The sequence below is a fragment of the Aulonocara sp. 'chitande type north' Nkhata Bay genome, linkage group LG1, assembly GCF_057382095.1.
Source record: "Aulonocara sp. 'chitande type north' Nkhata Bay isolate Kocher_YH1m ecotype deep benthic linkage group LG1, A_spYH_male_GT1.1, whole genome shotgun sequence".
Taxonomy (NCBI): Eukaryota; Metazoa; Chordata; class Actinopteri; order Cichliformes; family Cichlidae; genus Aulonocara; species Aulonocara sp. 'chitande type north' Nkhata Bay.
In genome coordinates, this window is record NC_141344.1 from 10,110,392 (window position 1) to 10,129,427 (window position 19,036).

Genomic DNA, 19,036 nt, shown 5'->3' on the forward strand with positions numbered 1-19,036 from the left:
TTAATACCTATGGCCAATTTAGAATTGACAATAACCTAGCCTAATCTTGTACCCGGAGAGAACCCGGAATACCAACAGTAGGAACATGCAAACTCCACCAGCCAGGTGTTGGATTCAAACCCAGACCGCACCGCCTTTATTTTTTCATTATTTTCCTAATTTTCACATGGAGTATTCAAATATGAGTCACTCAATAAAAAACCCTTTGAAATGATAGAAATACTATGTAATAGAGACCGGATCTTGTTTAAAGTCCACAGTGATGGCTTAACAGTCACAACCAGTAGGATTACTAGTTATCTCCATTCTTGCCTCCATATGGGCACAGTGAGATGTTGGCAAACAGAAACACTGGGGAGTCTGCTGGCTTTTTGCTGGGCTGTTACACATGCTAGTGGCAAGGAGACCTATGGGGAGGTTGCCAGTATGACAGAGGTGCAGTTAGGCTGGGAGGCACTATTGTGGCAAATTAACACCAGCCACCAGCCAAATTTCTGGAATGTTTAGTGTTACTTGTGAGTTTGTTTACCTCCTTCCTATTTTAGGTATCTAGTCATCATCTAGATGGTGTTCTCGTCTAGAATTCACCTCTGTCTTTTAAACAAGTTAATAAGGGAGCTCATTTTGGAATTGAAGCATTTGTGGCCTGCAGACATGAAAGGTTCCCTAAAAGAGAGTGCCAGTGAGCTTAAGAGTACTTGGAGTACCCGGAAAGTCCTGGGATAAAGTCAGCTAAGGCATTTTCATTGGGTGTTAAGAGTTTCTCTGACACTCTGGTGGTCAGCTAGTAGGTCTGGTTTATGGAGTGCAAACTTTCAGTTGTGCATGCATCTTTTTTTTTTTTTTTTAACCTTCTTGCCTTTCAGCTTCTTAGCTCTTATGTGACCACTCACAGCTCCTCTGTTGCATTATAAAGGATCTAAATCATATTGCTCTATGTGCAGCAACAATCTTCCTATTGTATTATTCTATGTTGAATGAGTGACATGCCCTTATGTGATAGACTAGACAGATGCTTGTTGGTGTTAAGATACAGTCCTGGCTCGAGGTGTTAGTGAGCTGCCCCAGGCTGCCCACCAGCCAGCCTTCGCTTGGAACACTATCATCACTCTAGCTCTCCACTAACCAAAATATCACCTCAGCTTGGCTGCATGTTTGTTTATCTTCCCCACCTCTGCACAGGCCCGGAAATGTTTATGCCTAACTTTAGTAAAATAGACAGGGTTGAATATGGGGTCTGGGGACCAATGAAAAGAGTACCAAGGAACGTCTTGTCCTCTCATTCACCTTGTAATGTGGCCTGGGTCAGGGGGACATCTGTGGTCAGCGTCAGGTTGAGAGAGGTGTAGACTGAGGACAGCTACTGTCATCGAAGGGTAAATACAAGAAAAGAGGGGGCTGATTAGTCCTAACACAGACCCAGAGATAAAGGACTGTGATCTGGCTGAGTCTGACTGAGGTTGGGCTTGACCAGTAAACAACCAGCAGGGTGTCTAAATGGCCCGGGGATCAGCCTGGGGCTAAACCTGAAGGCCTCTCTCAGCACTGGGTCTTCTAAACACTAGATCATACATGCACAAAGTTATCCGTGCAAACAGACATTCACCGATTTTTGTAGGGAAGAGACTTGCTAACACAGATTTAAATTATAAGAGGGACACCTCTACTCACAAAAATCTACACTGTACTCACAAAAATTTGTAGAGAACAAATAGAAGCTTTCGATACACACTCATAAATATATACACACCCCAACAAAAGCAGAGGTTGTTTAGGTAGTGTTTAGTGGAATTATTGAGTTGGGTGAAAAAAACAAAGATTCACTTGAGTAAAGTGTATGCAACATAATTTAGCATTTTAAAAATGTGGCTACGATAGGCTGGACTTGTCCAGGGTGTACCCTGCCTGTGGCCCTATGAAAGCTCCAACCCCTGGCAGTTGGAAGCAGAAAAGGATGGATGGATGTGCAGTCTTTCCCTGTTATTCATTTTGATCCAAAGTCAGCTTTGGGAAGAGTTGAAGCAAGCTTAGAAGCACCTTAGAGCAAGTTTCAGATCAACTGTGAATCACTTCTCTTCAGCGTTGTGCTACACGGTCAGCATGGCAATGTGATGTCTACCAGCTGAGATGGTGATACAGTCTGAATACACTTTCTGGCACTTTCTTAGCCTGTCACTCATCCCAGGAGGACAGGGTTTGATCCAAACTGAAAGGCACAGTTTCCATAGGGAGTACAGCCGGCCCTGCCTCCTCCTGGTCACCTTAATCTTTGGTGTCTCCTCTGAGTCAGGTATAATCAGTCACACACCACCACATGTTTTGACACCTGTCCTGTGTGCTGTAGAGAAAGTAAGCATATTACTGCTCTCCTTTGGAAACGCACACACAGAGAGACAATCAAACGTATCTTCACATGAATTAAGACAGACAGGTGTATTGTCAGAAAGGGATTAAAAAACAGGGTGAGGGGAAGAAATGAAGGTTCCCTTACATAGTGGGTTTTTTGAAAAGAAGGTTGGATGACTGGGGAAGCGAGTGACTGTTAATGGGAAGAAATGAACGTGCTTGACTGGTGGATGTGACAGGAAGAGACTGTTCTTAACAAGGCGTCAGAGTCAGTCAGAGTTACAGATCCATCACTTCTCAGAGGCTTGGCAAAGGAGGGGGGAGACATTTAAGGATATTCAGAGAGGGAGAGAGTCTGTGAAGGGTAGAGAAGAAGAGGGAGACGGTGAGGGGAAAGAGGGATTTGAGTGTGGCTGACAGCACTGCATTTAATTTGGGCTGCCAGATCCTTTTTCATTTGACTCCTTCTCAACCAGCTTAGAGGCTGCGGAGGACTTGGAGGCGAAGGTTTGCAGGGATGTCTCCGATTATCACTGATGTGCCACGTCACACTTTAAGCCAGCCTGTAATTCATGTTCAACAGGGGGATACTCACACATTACACTGTGCTGTGCAGGACGTGATTAATTGACTCGCACTCTAATATTTGGTGTAATTTGCCCATCCTCTGATGTGAAACTGACTTTATACTAGACTTACTGCATGCTGTCATCCTAGGGATGGTATAATTGAGTCTTGGCTCAGAGCTGTGCAATTTCTAAACTAAGGATAGAAGCACAAGCACGCCAGGATTCACTTCAGGTCTTTCTACCCAATTTTGCAAGTTTTCTGTTTAGTATTTAGGGTAGAATTTAATAGAGTAAATCACTGTAGTGGGGTTTAAACAACCACTGTTATTTAAAGCACTTTTTAATGGTGCTTCTCTACCTGTCCACTTTCTACTGAAGTTTTCCCATTTCTACTGGTATTTCACATATTTCCATTCAGTTCTATTTTGAACCGCCTATTTCCACTTCTGCTGCTGTTTTTTTATCCAGACTATGCTTTTCCTGGCTGCAGTGGAGGAGGAAGACCAAGCAGAAGAAGGAAGGAGGGAGATGGCAGAGATCCTGCTGTCTGCTTTGACAGACAGACACCAGCAAAGACAGACATGGAGAGACAGGTAACACAATATACCACCAACTTTGTTACTTCCATTGATCTTCAAAAAAAACAAACATCTGTTGATATGTAGTCTATCAGTTATGAGTCCCTATTTTAAATGGAAATGCCATCACACTCCAATAATAACGTTTATTAATTTTCTAAACTGATTTGATCAAATATAAGTAATGCATGCATGTTGCTGTGATTTCCTCAAGATTACACAAACCAAGGCAGAAAGCAAAGATAATATCTCATTTCACCTCATTTCACTTGCAAACCCAGAGCTATTATTATAGCTCGTGTAGTGTTGTTGCAGTAGTAAAATGTGTCAATATCTAGTTCTCAGTTAAGAGATTTATTAACTGTGATCACATCATCAAACAAAATAAAAACGAGTTGCAAAAGGTGACACATCAGGCCTACATTGCTTCAATGTGCATTGATCATTCATTTTCAGTGAATCGGTGTGAATTCCAGAGATATGCAATGGTGTGGTTGGTGTTGGTTTGAGGTCCTCGGGCCTGGCGGTTATCACAGTTATCACAATGACACATGTGTCTTGGATAGGCCCAATCACTTCCTTCCCTCCAGATAAAGAAGGAGAGCACAGGGGTTAGAACGTCGGTTATCCATTCAGATAAAGAAGGGCCTCACACATGCACCAGTGTTGTTTTAGCTGTTAGTTTTAGCCATTTACTCTCTCCGCCAGCACATACACGGACACATACAAACACTACATATACACATGACCACTACATTCACATTTGCTATACTCTTTATTGTCTCTTTCAATAGTTTTGACCTCAGAGTTACATGCGGACAAGAACCCATATGTGAGAATAGACATTTCACTAAACCTTAGTGAAAGCAAAGCGGCAGGAAGATAATTCAAAGGCTACAAATCCATTTTCTTTTGAAAACTTCATGTTAAATTCCTGTTGTGCTTACGCCCTCATATTTCTAAGGCACTCTATTCTTCTGTTCTATGTTTTGCATTGTCCCCTCTAGTTGACCCTTAGATTTGTCCCATCCAGATGAGTCTTGTAAACAGGCTGTTTCCACACACCTTGCTTTGCTGTGTCAACGCCCAGTGCCTCACAACTCTGATGTAGGGCCTGCTCTGATAGTGCATTCCAGCGGCATGTGCTGAAAGCTAGAAACCATCTCGCCACCCCCACCCTCAAGTGAACATCAGAACTGTCCCCTACCATCGCAGTTCTCCCGCACCACCCACAATGTGATGTTACCACCAGCTAACAATGTCTGACCCTACATTTTGCTCAGCCCACCCTAAGATGCTGACAACCAGCATCACTGGCTGGGACAGGAAATGCTCAGCCCTTGCCGGCAGAGCAGACAGACGTTTACTCTATCAGCAGTGAAAGACTGATTAGATTAGTTTTGGTGGAAGGCACATGTCCCACACAATATGTTTGAACTCCAGCTGCTCCTGATACCTCTTCTTCCCCTTACACACATTCTATGTCTATCCCTAAACTACACCACCCTCTCTTACAGAAAAGCCAGGGGTCATGCTGTCAAGTGGCTGTCAACAGATAGCATTTTCACAAAACTAAACACATAGCTATGCGCAATGTTAAGTGGGAAGTACTGGTACTGATAAGCAATTTGATGAGGGTCAGGGATTGTTCGACTTTGTTGAGCATGAAAAAGTTTTAATTTCTTCATGCATACTACTAAGAGGCAAAGTCGTTATTTTGAATTAAAGAAGCACTTTATTACAGAAGACGCAGAGTGAGGGAATTGTAGTGCACTCCAGTCAGATGTATTCAAACCATCATTTATTTTCATAAAAGCATTCACTAAAATAGGACTAAAATTAATTTGCTGATTCATTTTGTTGCTTTTTTATATTTAGCGTTCTAATTAAGTTTCCACACAATATTCAACAGGCAAGCTTTCATCATAACACTGCCTTTTGTTTCCATGGTTTCCATTCAGCATATAATACTTGCAAAAATATAATGGAAAAAGGAACAAAAAAAAAGCATGATTGATGACTTTTGCTAGAGGCCCATAAACATAAACAAGCAGCGCTGATTGATTAAGTTTCTCACTGACTTTTGTTTCTAAAACACCAGTTAAAGTAGCATTCTTTGCTGTGGAACTTCAGCCTACCAGCTGCCATTGTCTGCCTGCGAGCCATTTTTAGTACAAGCAAGAAGGAAAGAAAGAGGAATTGGAGCCGGTGACCAGTGGTTCTTCACCATTGACTTATAGGCACTCAGAGTGAGTGATGCCTGCTCTCACCGTGCTAGTGGAAGCAGTCCATTCATTCACTCTGAGCCAACGAAGTTATGAGAGCTTTTTTATTCTTATGAGCTTTTCTGGTAACTGGGTTTTCCTGATGCACATGGTGAATTCTTTGATAGATGCTGCCCTCCATGTCCCTTTGGTAAATGCCCCGTGAGTACCCTGGAAATAGATGGATTATTATATGGGTGGGTGACTGTGCCGCAGCAGAGCAGTTCAGTATGCCACACAGGAAGTGCAGATTGAAGAGCAAGACGCAACCTCTAGGGAGCAGCTCCATTAGGATAGAAAATGGCACATCCCAGTGGCACCAGGAAGGTTTTTGGTTTAACAAAGGTAATGAAGGATCCACACTGGAAGTACATACACAGAAAATTCTTCAGCCTGCAGTCTTCTGCAGTATATTTAGAGAATTGTTTTGTTTTATCTTGCTGTCAATGCTCATTATGCATTTTTAGACGCTGTCTTCAGTCTGTGTGCTTACAGTGTGGCTACTGTTGAATATCCTGGATGAGGTGACCTCATGCTGACCTTGCAAAACCTAGAGGTCACTGCTCTGGGCATTAGAAAAAATAACAACAACAACAACAAAAAGCTTTGTCACAGCCAGCAAGCAAATACTGAAGGGAACAGCTGCGAGTTTTGTACTGACCATGCAAACTGCTGTAGGCTTTGTAAGGTCATTATATGATAATGAAAATCATTACAGAATTACATGGGGGTTTAGGACATGAGAGCAGTAGGGAGGGGAGGGGAGGGCCACATTGGGTTTGATAAATGGACTGTGAAGGTGCCCATCTGGCCCTCTCTATGGCTTTTTCTTCCTGCTCTTTTATCCATTCTTATCCTTTACTACCCCTCTTTCATTCCCCTTCTATGTTCTCCAGTGGGCCAATGTAAAAGCGAGAAGGCCTGAAGTGAAAGATTAACAGAGTGAAAACCTAACTCACCTCTGTGGAGTAGAAAAGAGGAGGGTAGACAGACGGAGGTGTTTATGATCCAAAGCAGGGTTTGTGCCTGACTTGGCAACCCTGTCTTCCCATCTCTGAGTGTGGGCCAGTAGGAGAGTAGGCAGTCATTGACCTTTGGCACTGGAAACAGTTGGACAGCTCAGGATGTGTGAACAGGGTGTAGTTTGGAGGCACTGGGGTGGTAATACATTACAAGGTTTAAAATAGGCCTCTTTATTTATGCTACAGTTGCTGTTCTCCTCGGATTATAGAATGGAGGACAACAAAGACTGAACAAATTTGTTACTGAATCCTTGAAACTGCTGCAAATTAGCAGCATTTTGGATTCATACCAAATGAGAATAAGCAATGACGGACATACACTATCTTACACTGCAAAGCTTGCTGTGATAATGGACTACATAAATAAATGCGTACAACTAGGTTTTCTCTCTTTTAAACAATAGATTTTTTATGTTAAAGTTAGATAATATCTAGTTTCTTGTATGTTTAGTAACATTCTTTATATTTAGTTTCTACCTTAGTTCAAAAATAAACTAATTCACAGTTTAAAAATAATTTTTGACAAGTGTCCTGTTGTAATTGTATTCTAGTGACCTCTTGAAAAGGAGCTTATAACACTGTACAGGTTGGGATGGATGTCATTGTCATAGCTGTACAATCAGAATTTGTGGCGTAATACATCTGTTGTCTGTGTTTACTACTTTTCTCCAGTGTGCTGAAAGTTAGTGAGGTCTTTATCCTAAGACAAAGGAAACATCAGCTGACATGGCAAGCAGAGTTAAAAGGGCAGAGAAGGAGGTCCACGTGTTCACAGCTGCACTCATCACTCAGCTGTCCAGTTTGACCCATGACCCCGTAGGGTTGTCTCCCAGCCTCTATCGGCTTTATGTTTCCTGCCATTGTCATCCACTGTTGTCCTCACCTGGACAGGCCGCTTCTACACAAAAGGTCCAGTCTGTCATCAAACCCACGGGTCACTCAGGGCCAGCAGGGGCTAGAGAGCTGAAGTTGAAGCTGTGCCCAGCCAGGGATGACCCCAACAGTCTTGTCAGCTACCAGTTGCACCCCTGTAGAGATGCATAGTGACAGAGAAAGGAGAGAGACCTTCCTCGGCTGGCACTTCATTCTCAGAGTGGTGACATTTCTTTTGTGTTGTCTCTGACAGACCCCGCCCTGATTCCCGTGCTGGGGCGAGAGAGGGAGCTCGGAGACAATGGAGGTCCCTCTGTACCAGATGGGAGTTGGAAAGATTGTCAGTCTCGTGTCCATGATAAAGACAAACAGGTCTACTAAAAGTTTTAGAAGTGGTGGCACCACACTGGGATTGCTCATGACATAGATAACTCACTCAAGTGTTTACAGACACAAGTTCCCATCAATCTATCAAATCTGCCATGTGTCCATGTGTTATTGTTCTAAAAAATTTGTCATTACATGACTTTTTCATTTGACTTCACAGCCACATGTCTATGATGTGCATGATTTTGGAAAACAGAGATTGTAGGGTGCAGTGCAGAGAAGGTGGCATCAGATCTTAAATAAATAGGTTTAATTAGCGGTGCGGTGGTGATGTTTGTACTGGCATTAAACCAGTGGTCTGGTTTGGGGCAGGTCAATCCGGGCATGTTGTCAACTGTGCCTGCGTGATGTAAGTTGCAACTCGAGGTGACAGGTTAATCAGATCTCCCAGACAACAGCCCCACATTTACATCTTCATCACTCTCACAACAGTGGTCCTGTTTTGCAAACAGAACAGACAGGGCTGGCCCAGTTTGTTTTCCTTGGCACGTGTTACAAGCCAGTAGTTTTGCTGGGTGCATACTTGTATCTCCTTACCCTAAGGGTTTCTCTCCTGCAGTGGTGGGTAAACACCTGTGTGTGTGGTGGGCTGAACTCCCAACCCGCAGCCGTGTTCTGTACCTTTGTCTGTGTGCCTTTTTCTTTGTACCACCTACTTTTGCCGTCATCTACATCGCTGTGTTTACTTTATTCTGGGCACTGAGGGAGAAAACAAATAAGGACATGTCATCTGCCTCTTTTATCGCCGGCCAGCCTGTAATTAGCGCAAGCGCAGTGGTTTGCCTAAGACTCTGTCATCTAATTTGTCTGTCTTTATCTAAAACATGTCTGTGTGGTCCCTTAGACCAGTTACGTTCGTGCAGCGAGATTGTCTGCGGCCTGGGTGTTTGTGAGGTGTGTGTTTGTGTGCGCTTGATTGTAAATTATGAGTTCTTCTCTCATGCACCCACCCCTGTTAAGCAATCAGTCAGTTATGCATGACATGTCCTGACCTCAGCAGAACCTCACAGCTGCTGTTTCCGTAGTAATCGTCCTCCCATCTTAGTTTGCTCCCAGGCTAGAAAGTACATCAGAGTATGCCTTATTCTTGCATTAATTTGTTTTGAACGAGATGACAGGTGATTGTATTTATTTACCTTCTACTTACGGCATAAACAAATTTTACCCATGTAAATATGCACTTATCTCTATGCTGCCTGTTTCTCATGCGAGTTAGTAATTAGTTGTTAAGGTACATGCTTTCACTCATTCTGTGGTTTGCTGTGGGAACAGAAGGCTCACATCAGCAGCAGTCAGTATCGCACTCATACTCTCTTTTGTTAAATTCCTCTGCTTATCCTTGACTTGATTCACAAATGAAAACAGTATTTTCATAATTATGCCTTTCACAGTAAGAACTTGGCAAAGAAATGCGGCAAAGAAAGCGGGAAAGAGAGAGTTGAAAATGTCATTAAAAGTCCCACAGCCATTTAAACACACTTGTTGCACAGACAGCTGCCCATTAAAAGCTGCCTTTTTAATATGGAAACAAGATTTGTGTTTGGAATAGACAGTGTGGTAAGGGGTGGGGTAGTTTTGGGCCTGTTTTACTGGTAGTCAGGAAAACCAGGACATTCTTTCTGGTCAAACCCAACATCCCATAGAGCTGATAGAGCATGATTGGGTGAGGATGTGTGGCATGCATGTGAAACAAACATTGAGAACATAACGTTATGAGAAGATGGAAGTTGTGCTCACAGAAATCACAGTTTTTACTGTGTATCTGCTCTAAATCGAGTTTGTTTTTGAGTACTGTGAAGGTGCTTATTTGGCCCTCTGTACGAACCAGTTTTATTTAAATCAATATGTTAGTTGAAACTGTACCACTGGGAACCATGATAAAGAATAATGGGATGTGGAGGCCTCATTTAACACAGAGACAATCTGTTTAACAGATGCTTCTAAGATTTCATTGTGTTTTGGATTTTGTTTATTACAGGCACTTTTTTTTGGGAGGTTAATTACTTTTGTGCTGCTGTTTAATGCTGGAGTCACAGAGCTAACTGCAGCAATGTATGCGGTATTTAAATACACACATATGTAGATTTTACATGTGTGCACGCCACATGCTCCATCCTTTCCCTTTTTCCCTGATCCCATCTACCATAACCACCCCACCTGGGGAGCCCTCCAGCCCTCCCACTCCTTATACACACATCTTTCTCCCCTTCTCTGTTAATTATAACCTACACTGCTGGAACACTTCATTTCATAGCAAGCATATTGTCTCTTCAAGGCTGGCAGGCAGGTCATAAATTATCCTGAAGGTGAGGATGGAAGTTGGAGGAGATAGTTATGAAAATTTCATCTGTCTGCCGTAGCGGCCGCAGCTGCTCCTGTCACTAGCCGTGTGCTGGAGGAATTACACCGGGTCAGCTTGTGTGTGTGTGTGTGTGTGTGTATGTGTGTTGGTGTGTTCTTCAGTTTGTGCATATGCATAGGAACATTACCACGTGTGAGCAGTTACAACGTGCACATATATATATGGCACTAATGCATGCACGTCTTTGTCCCTGTGTTTGTGTGTGTGTTGCGTGGCAAATGTGTACAGCAGGTTGGCCAGGTAGGACCTACCTGTCAGTGAGTGGAACATCTCTGGCGTTTCTGTCACCCCAGGGCCCCCAGCTTTGCCCTGAAGCAGGGAGGCTAGAAGGGGGGACAAGCTAGGAGGGCCGTCCCCAAGCTGTCTGTGTTCATTACTGCTACAAAGACGGGACGTGGCCGGCAGGTGGCCAGACCTTTAGTCCTTACCTACTGTGATCATCTGCTGCTCCACTTTTTTGCATGTCTAGGTGGGTGGGTGTGCAAGCCACTATGCATGCTTGAATGAAAAGATTCAGAATAAACCTGTAACTTGTGAATTCGATTAGAGATGTGCATTTTGTGTTTGACCTATGTAATTGTGTTTGTGTATTTGTGAAAGCACATGGCTAAATGCACGTGCTTACGTATCTACACGTGTACATAAATCGTGCTTACATATCTACAAGTGTACATAAATCATGCCTCTGGAAAATGGGAAGCTGTGCTGCTTTGACGCTTTCTTTACGCAGCATAGAGCGCCTCTCTCTCGACAGACAGCGTCTCAAAGTGGCAATTAGTAAGAAAAGAAAAGAAAAACACTGTACAATCCCCTCCATCCCCGCCTATGTCAATCTGCAGTTTCCTGCAAAAATTCTATTAGGGCCAAAGTCCATAGCTGTTAATTACAATTCTAACTAGCTTGCCTCCTGACGAATGGAAGGCTTCAGCAGTGATGTTGGATAAAAGGGATATCAGCGATTTCACTTCCCTGTACAAAGGCAGCTTCTGAAATGGGTCATCAATCCCATAGTGATAAATGTCTTGTGGAGTAATGGCTCTCTTATCAGCTGCGGATTACTGGAGATATTTGTAATTAGTGTAGCCACACAAGTCCCCAACAGATGTTTTTGAGGGGGCACAATATTAAAGCCTTGGTTTAGTGCTAAATGGGAACTTTCTGAAAATAATAGGGATAGTTAGAGCTATTGTATTGTAGCAGGCATAGGTGATTCTCAAGAACTGAGTCAGTGGGAATCTGTGTATGTGCTCTGCTGCACAAAGACATACATTACACACAAATGTGTGAAACCATGTGTATACACATTCACGCACACACTCATGAGCTGTTAAGTACACAGCCTGGGGTCCATCCTTCAGATACTGTGCTCAGTAGTCACATGACTGTGGGAGCCACAGGGCTCCTCTTCTCCTCCTGTTCCTCCTCCTCCTCCTCCAGCCCTAGAGGTAGCCACTGCTACGCCAGGGGGAGTGAACGATTCACTTTTAACTTCCATTTCTCCTGTTTTGGGTCGAGATTCACTCGCTGCCCTGAAGTTTTTTTCTTCTTCCTCCTCTTCCAGCTCTCATGAAATCACAATGTGATGTATTCAGCCTGAGGTGTAGCTCTATTCACAATGCAGTTTGACACTACCAAGCCTTGCTCCCTTCTGTTTTCACAATGTATGTGTACAGATGGCCTACTGACAAGTCTGTACCACTAATAAAATTGTCCTCGCTGTAGTTGACAGATACTCTAGAAAGCCTTTTAATATACACTTGAAAGAAAGGACTCCTGTATTTTTTAGTTATCTGTCTCCTCCTTATGTCTGTATATTAAAATATAGACATTATAGAGAGCCCGTACAAGTACAGCAACCGTTCAGGCCTGTTTTCTGTTGCCAAAATATATCCTTATGAACCCAGCCACAGACCTATACACACACATATACAGCCTGCACGCCACTGACAGACGTGTAAGCAGATGCAGCCAGAACTGGTAATGGCAGGTGATTATAAGTGGCACACGTGCCAAACTAATTAAACCCCTGGGTTGACAGCAGCATTTGGTAGCACTAGCATTCTGGCATGCTGGCATTAGAATAATTGTAGCAGCAGCACATTTCACCTGCGAGACTGCAGCTAACAGCATCATTTATTTTACAGCAGCCTGCACCGGATGTTTCAACAGAGGCTCGAGTTTCCCTGCTTTACGTTTGACATGTATGGCAACCCCTGCTGCAGATGGGACAGCTTTTCTTAATGCTAGTTGGAGCATATTTGCTCAAGGGTATGTGGTATTTATATGTTACATAGTCTTTAAGTGCAAAACAGAAATGAATGAGATGCAAGTACGTCAACACATATTAGAGATGGTATGAATGAAATCAAACTTGGCCCTTAACTACATCATCTATGGCCTGTCACATATTTTTTACTACTTTTTTTTATACCATATGCATTTATTTGGAATAGGCAGAACAACTGTGTAACTGTGCACAGATGAGGCCTACACTTACTTGTTCTTTAGGTTTCAAACAGAGAACAGAGTGAAATATAGGCAAGCTATATCTGTGGATCAAAACTGTTAATGGCACTTCTTGTGCTAAACACACCCTCATGTACCACAATGCTGAACTGACGTCACACCATTTACCCATAAGGCCATCCTTCTTATAGGGAAACAACTTCTCCTCAGTTTTCAGTTTCTCTTATGAGTTAAGCAAGAGCCCAGCACATGTTTTTACATGTGAAGAAAAAAATACTCAATTAAAAAAAAATCTGTGTTAAATTACGGGAATCTTTATTAAATGCTTCAGAGCCCTGACTCTCAGTGGTACCTGTAACAAAAAGATGTCAGACATACATGTATTAATTTGGTTATCAAAGGAGTTGTAAGGGGTAAAAGATGTCAAATGAAAAAGTTTTAAAATATCAAGCTAAGAAATATAGAAGTGATTTGAAAGATAGCAAATTTGTCCAGTCAGGCAGGCTGACCTACCTCTGCATGTCTCCCATTCAAGACACACTACAGCAGGCAGGCAGGAAGGAGACAAGGACAGGAGGATGAATGTCTTAGATTGTTGGGTTCTCAGGTCATCACTTCTCCAGCTGGAGGGCTGGAGCTGTAAGTCTTTCTCACAGAGGTCAGAGCTGTGTCAGGAGGCCAGAAACCGCAACAGGAGGCACACCTGCACACGCTCTGTGCATCTCTGTGTGTACATTTCTGTCTCGCGGGCACATACCTGAATAGTTGAGTAAGAATTTAAGAATACTTTCAGTTCTGTGGAAACTGCGCTGTGTGTTAATGAATTGACTGATTCATCTGACCGCCTTGTTGAGCAGGTGTGGCTAGGCCAGGTGTATACTGCATCGCCAGGTGTCTGTGTGTGTTTACGCTCAAGGTGAGAGGTAAACTGATATTGTAACTGTTAGCGTACTTTAGCGAGTTGGGTTATGCAAGGTATTTAAGCATGTATTGTTAGATTTATGGTTTGCAGAGTTGCATATCACAGACTTTCATCTCTACCAAGCCCACATCCAGCTATGCACTAATATTTGCATGTTGTAAATCGCAATGGTGACAAATAGGGTGCATTCCGCTCCTACGCATTTTCCCCAGAGGTTTTGCTGTCGTGTCCACTTGCACGTAATTGCTTCTTTGCCTTACTGCACATATATCACTTGCTGAAACATCACTTACTTTTTTCAGGTTTTATTGCAGCGCCCAGACTGTGTTCACTCTCGAAAGCTACTGTGTTAAGCTTGTTGTAGAAGAAGTGAAAAATCAGCTCTTTGAAGGCACAACGAAGTGGCCGATGGCAGCTGATAGCTGGAGCTTAGTGGATCCTCATTATGTGCTGTAGCAAGCTGATTAAAACATTTGATTTGTTCTTGGTGTGTGTGTAAGTGTGAACTCAGATGCCTGTGTGCATCTCGTGCACGAGCAAGTGTGTTTGTGCGTGCGCGTGTGTGGAAGTGTAGCCCTTCAGGCTGCTGCGGTGTGTTATCTGTTTTTTTCAACCTTGTCATACTAATTACAGTCCATATTTACTTACATTCTCTTTTTGTTTTCTGCCCTTGATAGGCATCTGTGAGTGCCTCTTTCTAGGCTGTTCTCATTAACAAACTGATGATGTGTGAAAGGTCTATCTTGTGATGATAGAGGGAGCTTTTCCCAAAAAAAAGGTCATGATACGAATGTTGTCAGCTTTTCGCAATCACAATGAATAATTTCCTATTATCAGCGATGTTGTGTGGTTTTGCCAGTGAATTTTGGTTGGGGAATACGTTGCAAAGTCTATTTTTAAAAATAATTTTAATACAAGGTTCCTGATCTGGAGATTACTATCTAAAGTCATGTATATGTTTTTATTTATTTTTTTATTTTTTTATTTTTTCATTTTGGGCTGTTGAGAGATTCAAAATGACGCACTCAGAGAATTTGAAAATTACTCTCGGCTTATATGTTTCTGCTGCTCTGTCTAAATACATTTTCTGAGTTTCAATATTTGCACTGGCTTTCAATAAACTATGGCATTTGCAGAATGCGCTACTTAAATTAAAGAAATATTTCTGCTCTTTTGTTTCTCACCTGTGTCGACCCATGTCAACTTACTGATCACATTCACTGCATGGGTCGCTCACTGCACATCACCCTAAACCTGTCTTCTTAGAAACACTGTTTCTGATTAACCAGACCCTTTAGTTAACTAAACTGGCTACAACAAAATAAAGAACACCATTATGCAAGTGTGCAGTGAGTGTGTTAGAGCGACACAGACAAACTTACAATAGGATTTGTAAATGGTTAAACGGGACAGGATGCTGTGTGAGTATGCATGATGGGGTAAGCAGGGTAAATGGCCGACATCTGAGTTTTATATGGCAGAGGTGGGTGGTATGTTTTTGTGTGAGTGCATGTGGGGGTGCGGGATGAATGGTTTTATATAAGTGTGAGTGACTGATTTCCAGACACAGAGCACAGTGCATCCTGAATGGTTAAATGGCATTTATTCAGCCGGTTAGTCTGGGAAAACATATGGTGCCATTTGGAGGCCCAGACTGGTGCACGCTGTTCTCCTGTAATTAGACTGGCCCAGCAGAGCAGCTACATAACTGCTTCATGATAACCACCCTACTGTAGCCTACAGTGCTGCTGCCACCCAGCCCTGGCTGCAGTACAGGAGCAGCACACCACATTACACATCCTGTTAACACAGTGTTCAACACCAGTGACACCACAGCTTTGGCAGCTGGACATTTATGCTGAGGGCCAGATTTACTGTACATATGTTGGCAAACAAAAATGTGCACTGCACCTTTCATTATGTTTGTGTTTGCAATATGCATGAAATTTGATTGTGTTCTGCTCTTTGGTTGCATTCTTGATACATTTAGGATTTTAGTAAATACATCATATGTAGCAATGTCTATTACTAATAGTTTTATTTATATTGAAAGGTTGAAATAGGGTTAAATAAATGAACTTATAAATAAAAAAGTTGTATTCACATGAAAACTATTGCTTATAAAACCTTAAGTCACTGTATATATAAATATCAAATCCATTTGCATGGTCAAACATTTGTATGAGCTCCAATTGAACATTACTCTCCTAGTCAAGTAAATATAGCAGAATCTGCAGTACTGTGCAAAGGTATTGAACCACCATCTACTGAACCTTTGGCCTACACTTTGTTTGTCATTGTCATTTTGTGGCATACCTGAGTAGAGGATTCCCTATATCTATATTGTCTTGTTCTTCCTTTTTTTTTTTTTTTTAATTATTCCCCATCCTACAAGGTTTTGGGAGCAGATTGTGGGTTGAATGTGTGGGGTGTGTTGGCAGAGCTGTTGGGTGTCAGCTGGACTGTTGTCATGTTAGGGGGGACAGCCTGGCAGCCCAGTGGGAAGGCTCTTTTAAAGATACACTGCTGGGAATCGAACTGAGCCAGTGCCTGGTCCAAAACATGAACACACACACATCAACACACACTGAGGAGGTTAGTAAGGAAAATGAACGCGTGTGGAAGGGGGGCATCCAAACCTGGGATAATGACGTTTCTTCCCTCATTTATAATATCTGACACCACCAGTCTGTCCTTTCGTCTGCTCACATCAGCATCCTTTCATAAAGACCAGACACATGGATAATTACACATTCAGGGAAAAGGAGCAGTCGATCTGCAGTTTATCTGATGACTACTAGAAACTCCCAAAAAAGTTCATATTAAAGAAGGAATATTTTACAATGTGTGTTTGTTTCATCTCTGCTATAATCAAGCCTCTTTGGCTAAAAGTAGCATTTTTGACATGACATATCTTTAGAAATTGGGATGCAGCTTCACAGAAACTACTAGTTATTCACATCAGTATTTACATGATACTTTGTGGCATTATAGGACATTTGAGAAGAATTACCAATACCCTACTTTACACATTTAAAATCCGCTGTCAAATATGAAACTAGCTCCCATGCAACAAGAACACATATTCCAATTACATACTGTACTGCGTAATGTCTGTGTCCAGATTGGGCTGTCTGTGGCATGCTATTCCCTTGCTCTCTGTTTAGCAAGTACCACATGTGAGAGGACTGTCGAATTTGCATATGCCGCCATGTATATTTCAGTAGCGTTTAACACACATCACCGCCAGTGAATTATGCATAGGGCCGGTATAGTGAAGATGCTTGTTTTATGCACTTGTGAAGGAAAATTGAACTGTGTTTTCTTCTGCTCATGACACTCAAGGCCCAGGGCCCATTAAAGTACACAGAGAAGGCAGCATGTAAATGGACTGGTGGTGTAAGGGGCCTGGCATCGGGAAAGGCATCCGACAGGTTCTGACGGCTAGTTAATAGGATTCCCACCTCTCCAAAGGGACTGACTGAGGTACTGTTGTAGTATTCTTGTAGACCAATGCTTTTCTTTTTATATATGAATGTGCATATGTGTTTGTTAAATGCGGTGCTGTGGTAGAGATGAGTGACTGAATAATTCAAAACTGGCATGTCTCACAAAATGATGCAAACCTGTGCATGGATTGTCAGTGGGTGGAATAGAGTGTTGCTGTAAACACAGCCTAAAAGGGTCTTATGCATTATAGACAAGCCTTTTGAAACTGTTTTCTCATATGCAAATAGAACACAAACAGCTGCAAAGGCTTAATATGAATCTCTCACATCAAATCCAAATGAGGCATAGGGCTGTTTATGTTTATATTGTGTATGCTACTACTAGAAAAGGATGGAGGATGTTTGTCGAAGCACATGAAAGATATAATAAAAGACTCGATGCCACTGCTATCAGTGTTTACTTTAAAGAATGGGTGGTTAGAGCTGTATCTTTTCTACCACACAATAGTTGTTTTCTCATAAGCCTTTTCTGGACTGGTGAATAGACTGCAGAGGATGAGCTTCATTAGATATGTCATTTAAGACACCTATGCTCTCCCACTGCTCTATATTTATCCACTTGCAGGTTTCTAACAGGCCCTCGGGTCAACAAATTGTGTCCCTACCTGTCAGCTCAGCAGTGGACGGGACATATGTGGTGGATCGAGACAATATGAAGCCACCTGCTAGTCACCCTTCCTCCTTCTCTCCTTTCCTCTCTGGTTTTCCCCCCTCTGTTCTACTTTTGTCATACCTTGCCACTGCATGCAGTCGTGGCTTTCATATTACTCTATTTAGCTAAACAAGGGTCTGATAGTGGCCTTGGCTGAGTACCAATGAATCAACTGTTTATTTTTAGTTAGTTCAATTTTACCCACTGCTGTGTGGTAAGTGATAGGCCTAGCCTGTAATAAACAATCTCGTAAACAGCTCTGCAGCTCAGCCCCTAATCGCCTTAGGGGCTTGTAAGAGCTTTATAACACATTTATTACCCCTTATAACATGTAGGAGCATCAGGCCTTAACTTAAGCTACATTAATTGCATTTTTTGACATATATTGACTTTATCTTTAAATTTGTGTTTTGGTCATTCTCATGAAATATCTTGAACATCTTGAAAAGCCAAACTGTATATCATTCACCTTATTTAACTCTCATATTTTATTTTCTGATTTGTGGCTACCAAAAGACAATAATAACCTGATGTTGTAACAACCAGAAGAGAAGGGAATAACATTGATTATCTAATTAGCTTGCACTGGTCTGCCTGGAAACCTTAGGTCCTCACATTCATGTGTATTTTACGTTGATGAGCAGTAATCATTATTGCAGACCAACAGATTCTTCCAATGGCAAAGCACCTGATCCCACCAGCCTCCTTAAGCATGACGGTGTACCCTGCCACACAAACTGCTCTAGGAACACAATAAAGAACCCTCCACATTGATTTGGCCTCCACACTGCCTAGGTCCTAAGAAGAACCAAAGATAATTAGCTTAATTATTGTTGTTATTATTGCTGAAAAAAATAGATAAAAATCTTATTAAATGCCATCTAGTTATGGGAGTATGGAATGGGCATAAGGACTTTAAAAAATAAATTTGTATATTTTAAAACTTTGCTTATAATATCAAAAAGTAGATAAGTAAGAAATATTGTATTATATATGTAGTATTATTATTATTTTAATGTTGTTTGTTTTATTATCTGAGACCAATTTGTCCTTATTCAATAGAAGAGTCCCTTTAGGGTTCTGCTT

The 19,036-nt window shown here is 42.1% G+C and overlaps 1 protein-coding gene across 1 annotated transcript in view; it reads left to right on the top strand.

Moving 5' to 3' along the window:
- Positions 1 to 19,036, top strand: part of fto (FTO alpha-ketoglutarate dependent dioxygenase) — a 114,915-nt gene that overhangs the window by 49,242 nt on the left and 46,637 nt on the right. Inside the window, exon 8 of the mRNA XM_086264006.1 lies at positions 3,384 to 3,508. Within this exon, the coding sequence (XP_086120132.1) occupies positions 3,384 to 3,508 (125 nt within the window). The remainder of the gene's footprint in view (positions 1 to 3,383; positions 3,509 to 19,036) is intronic.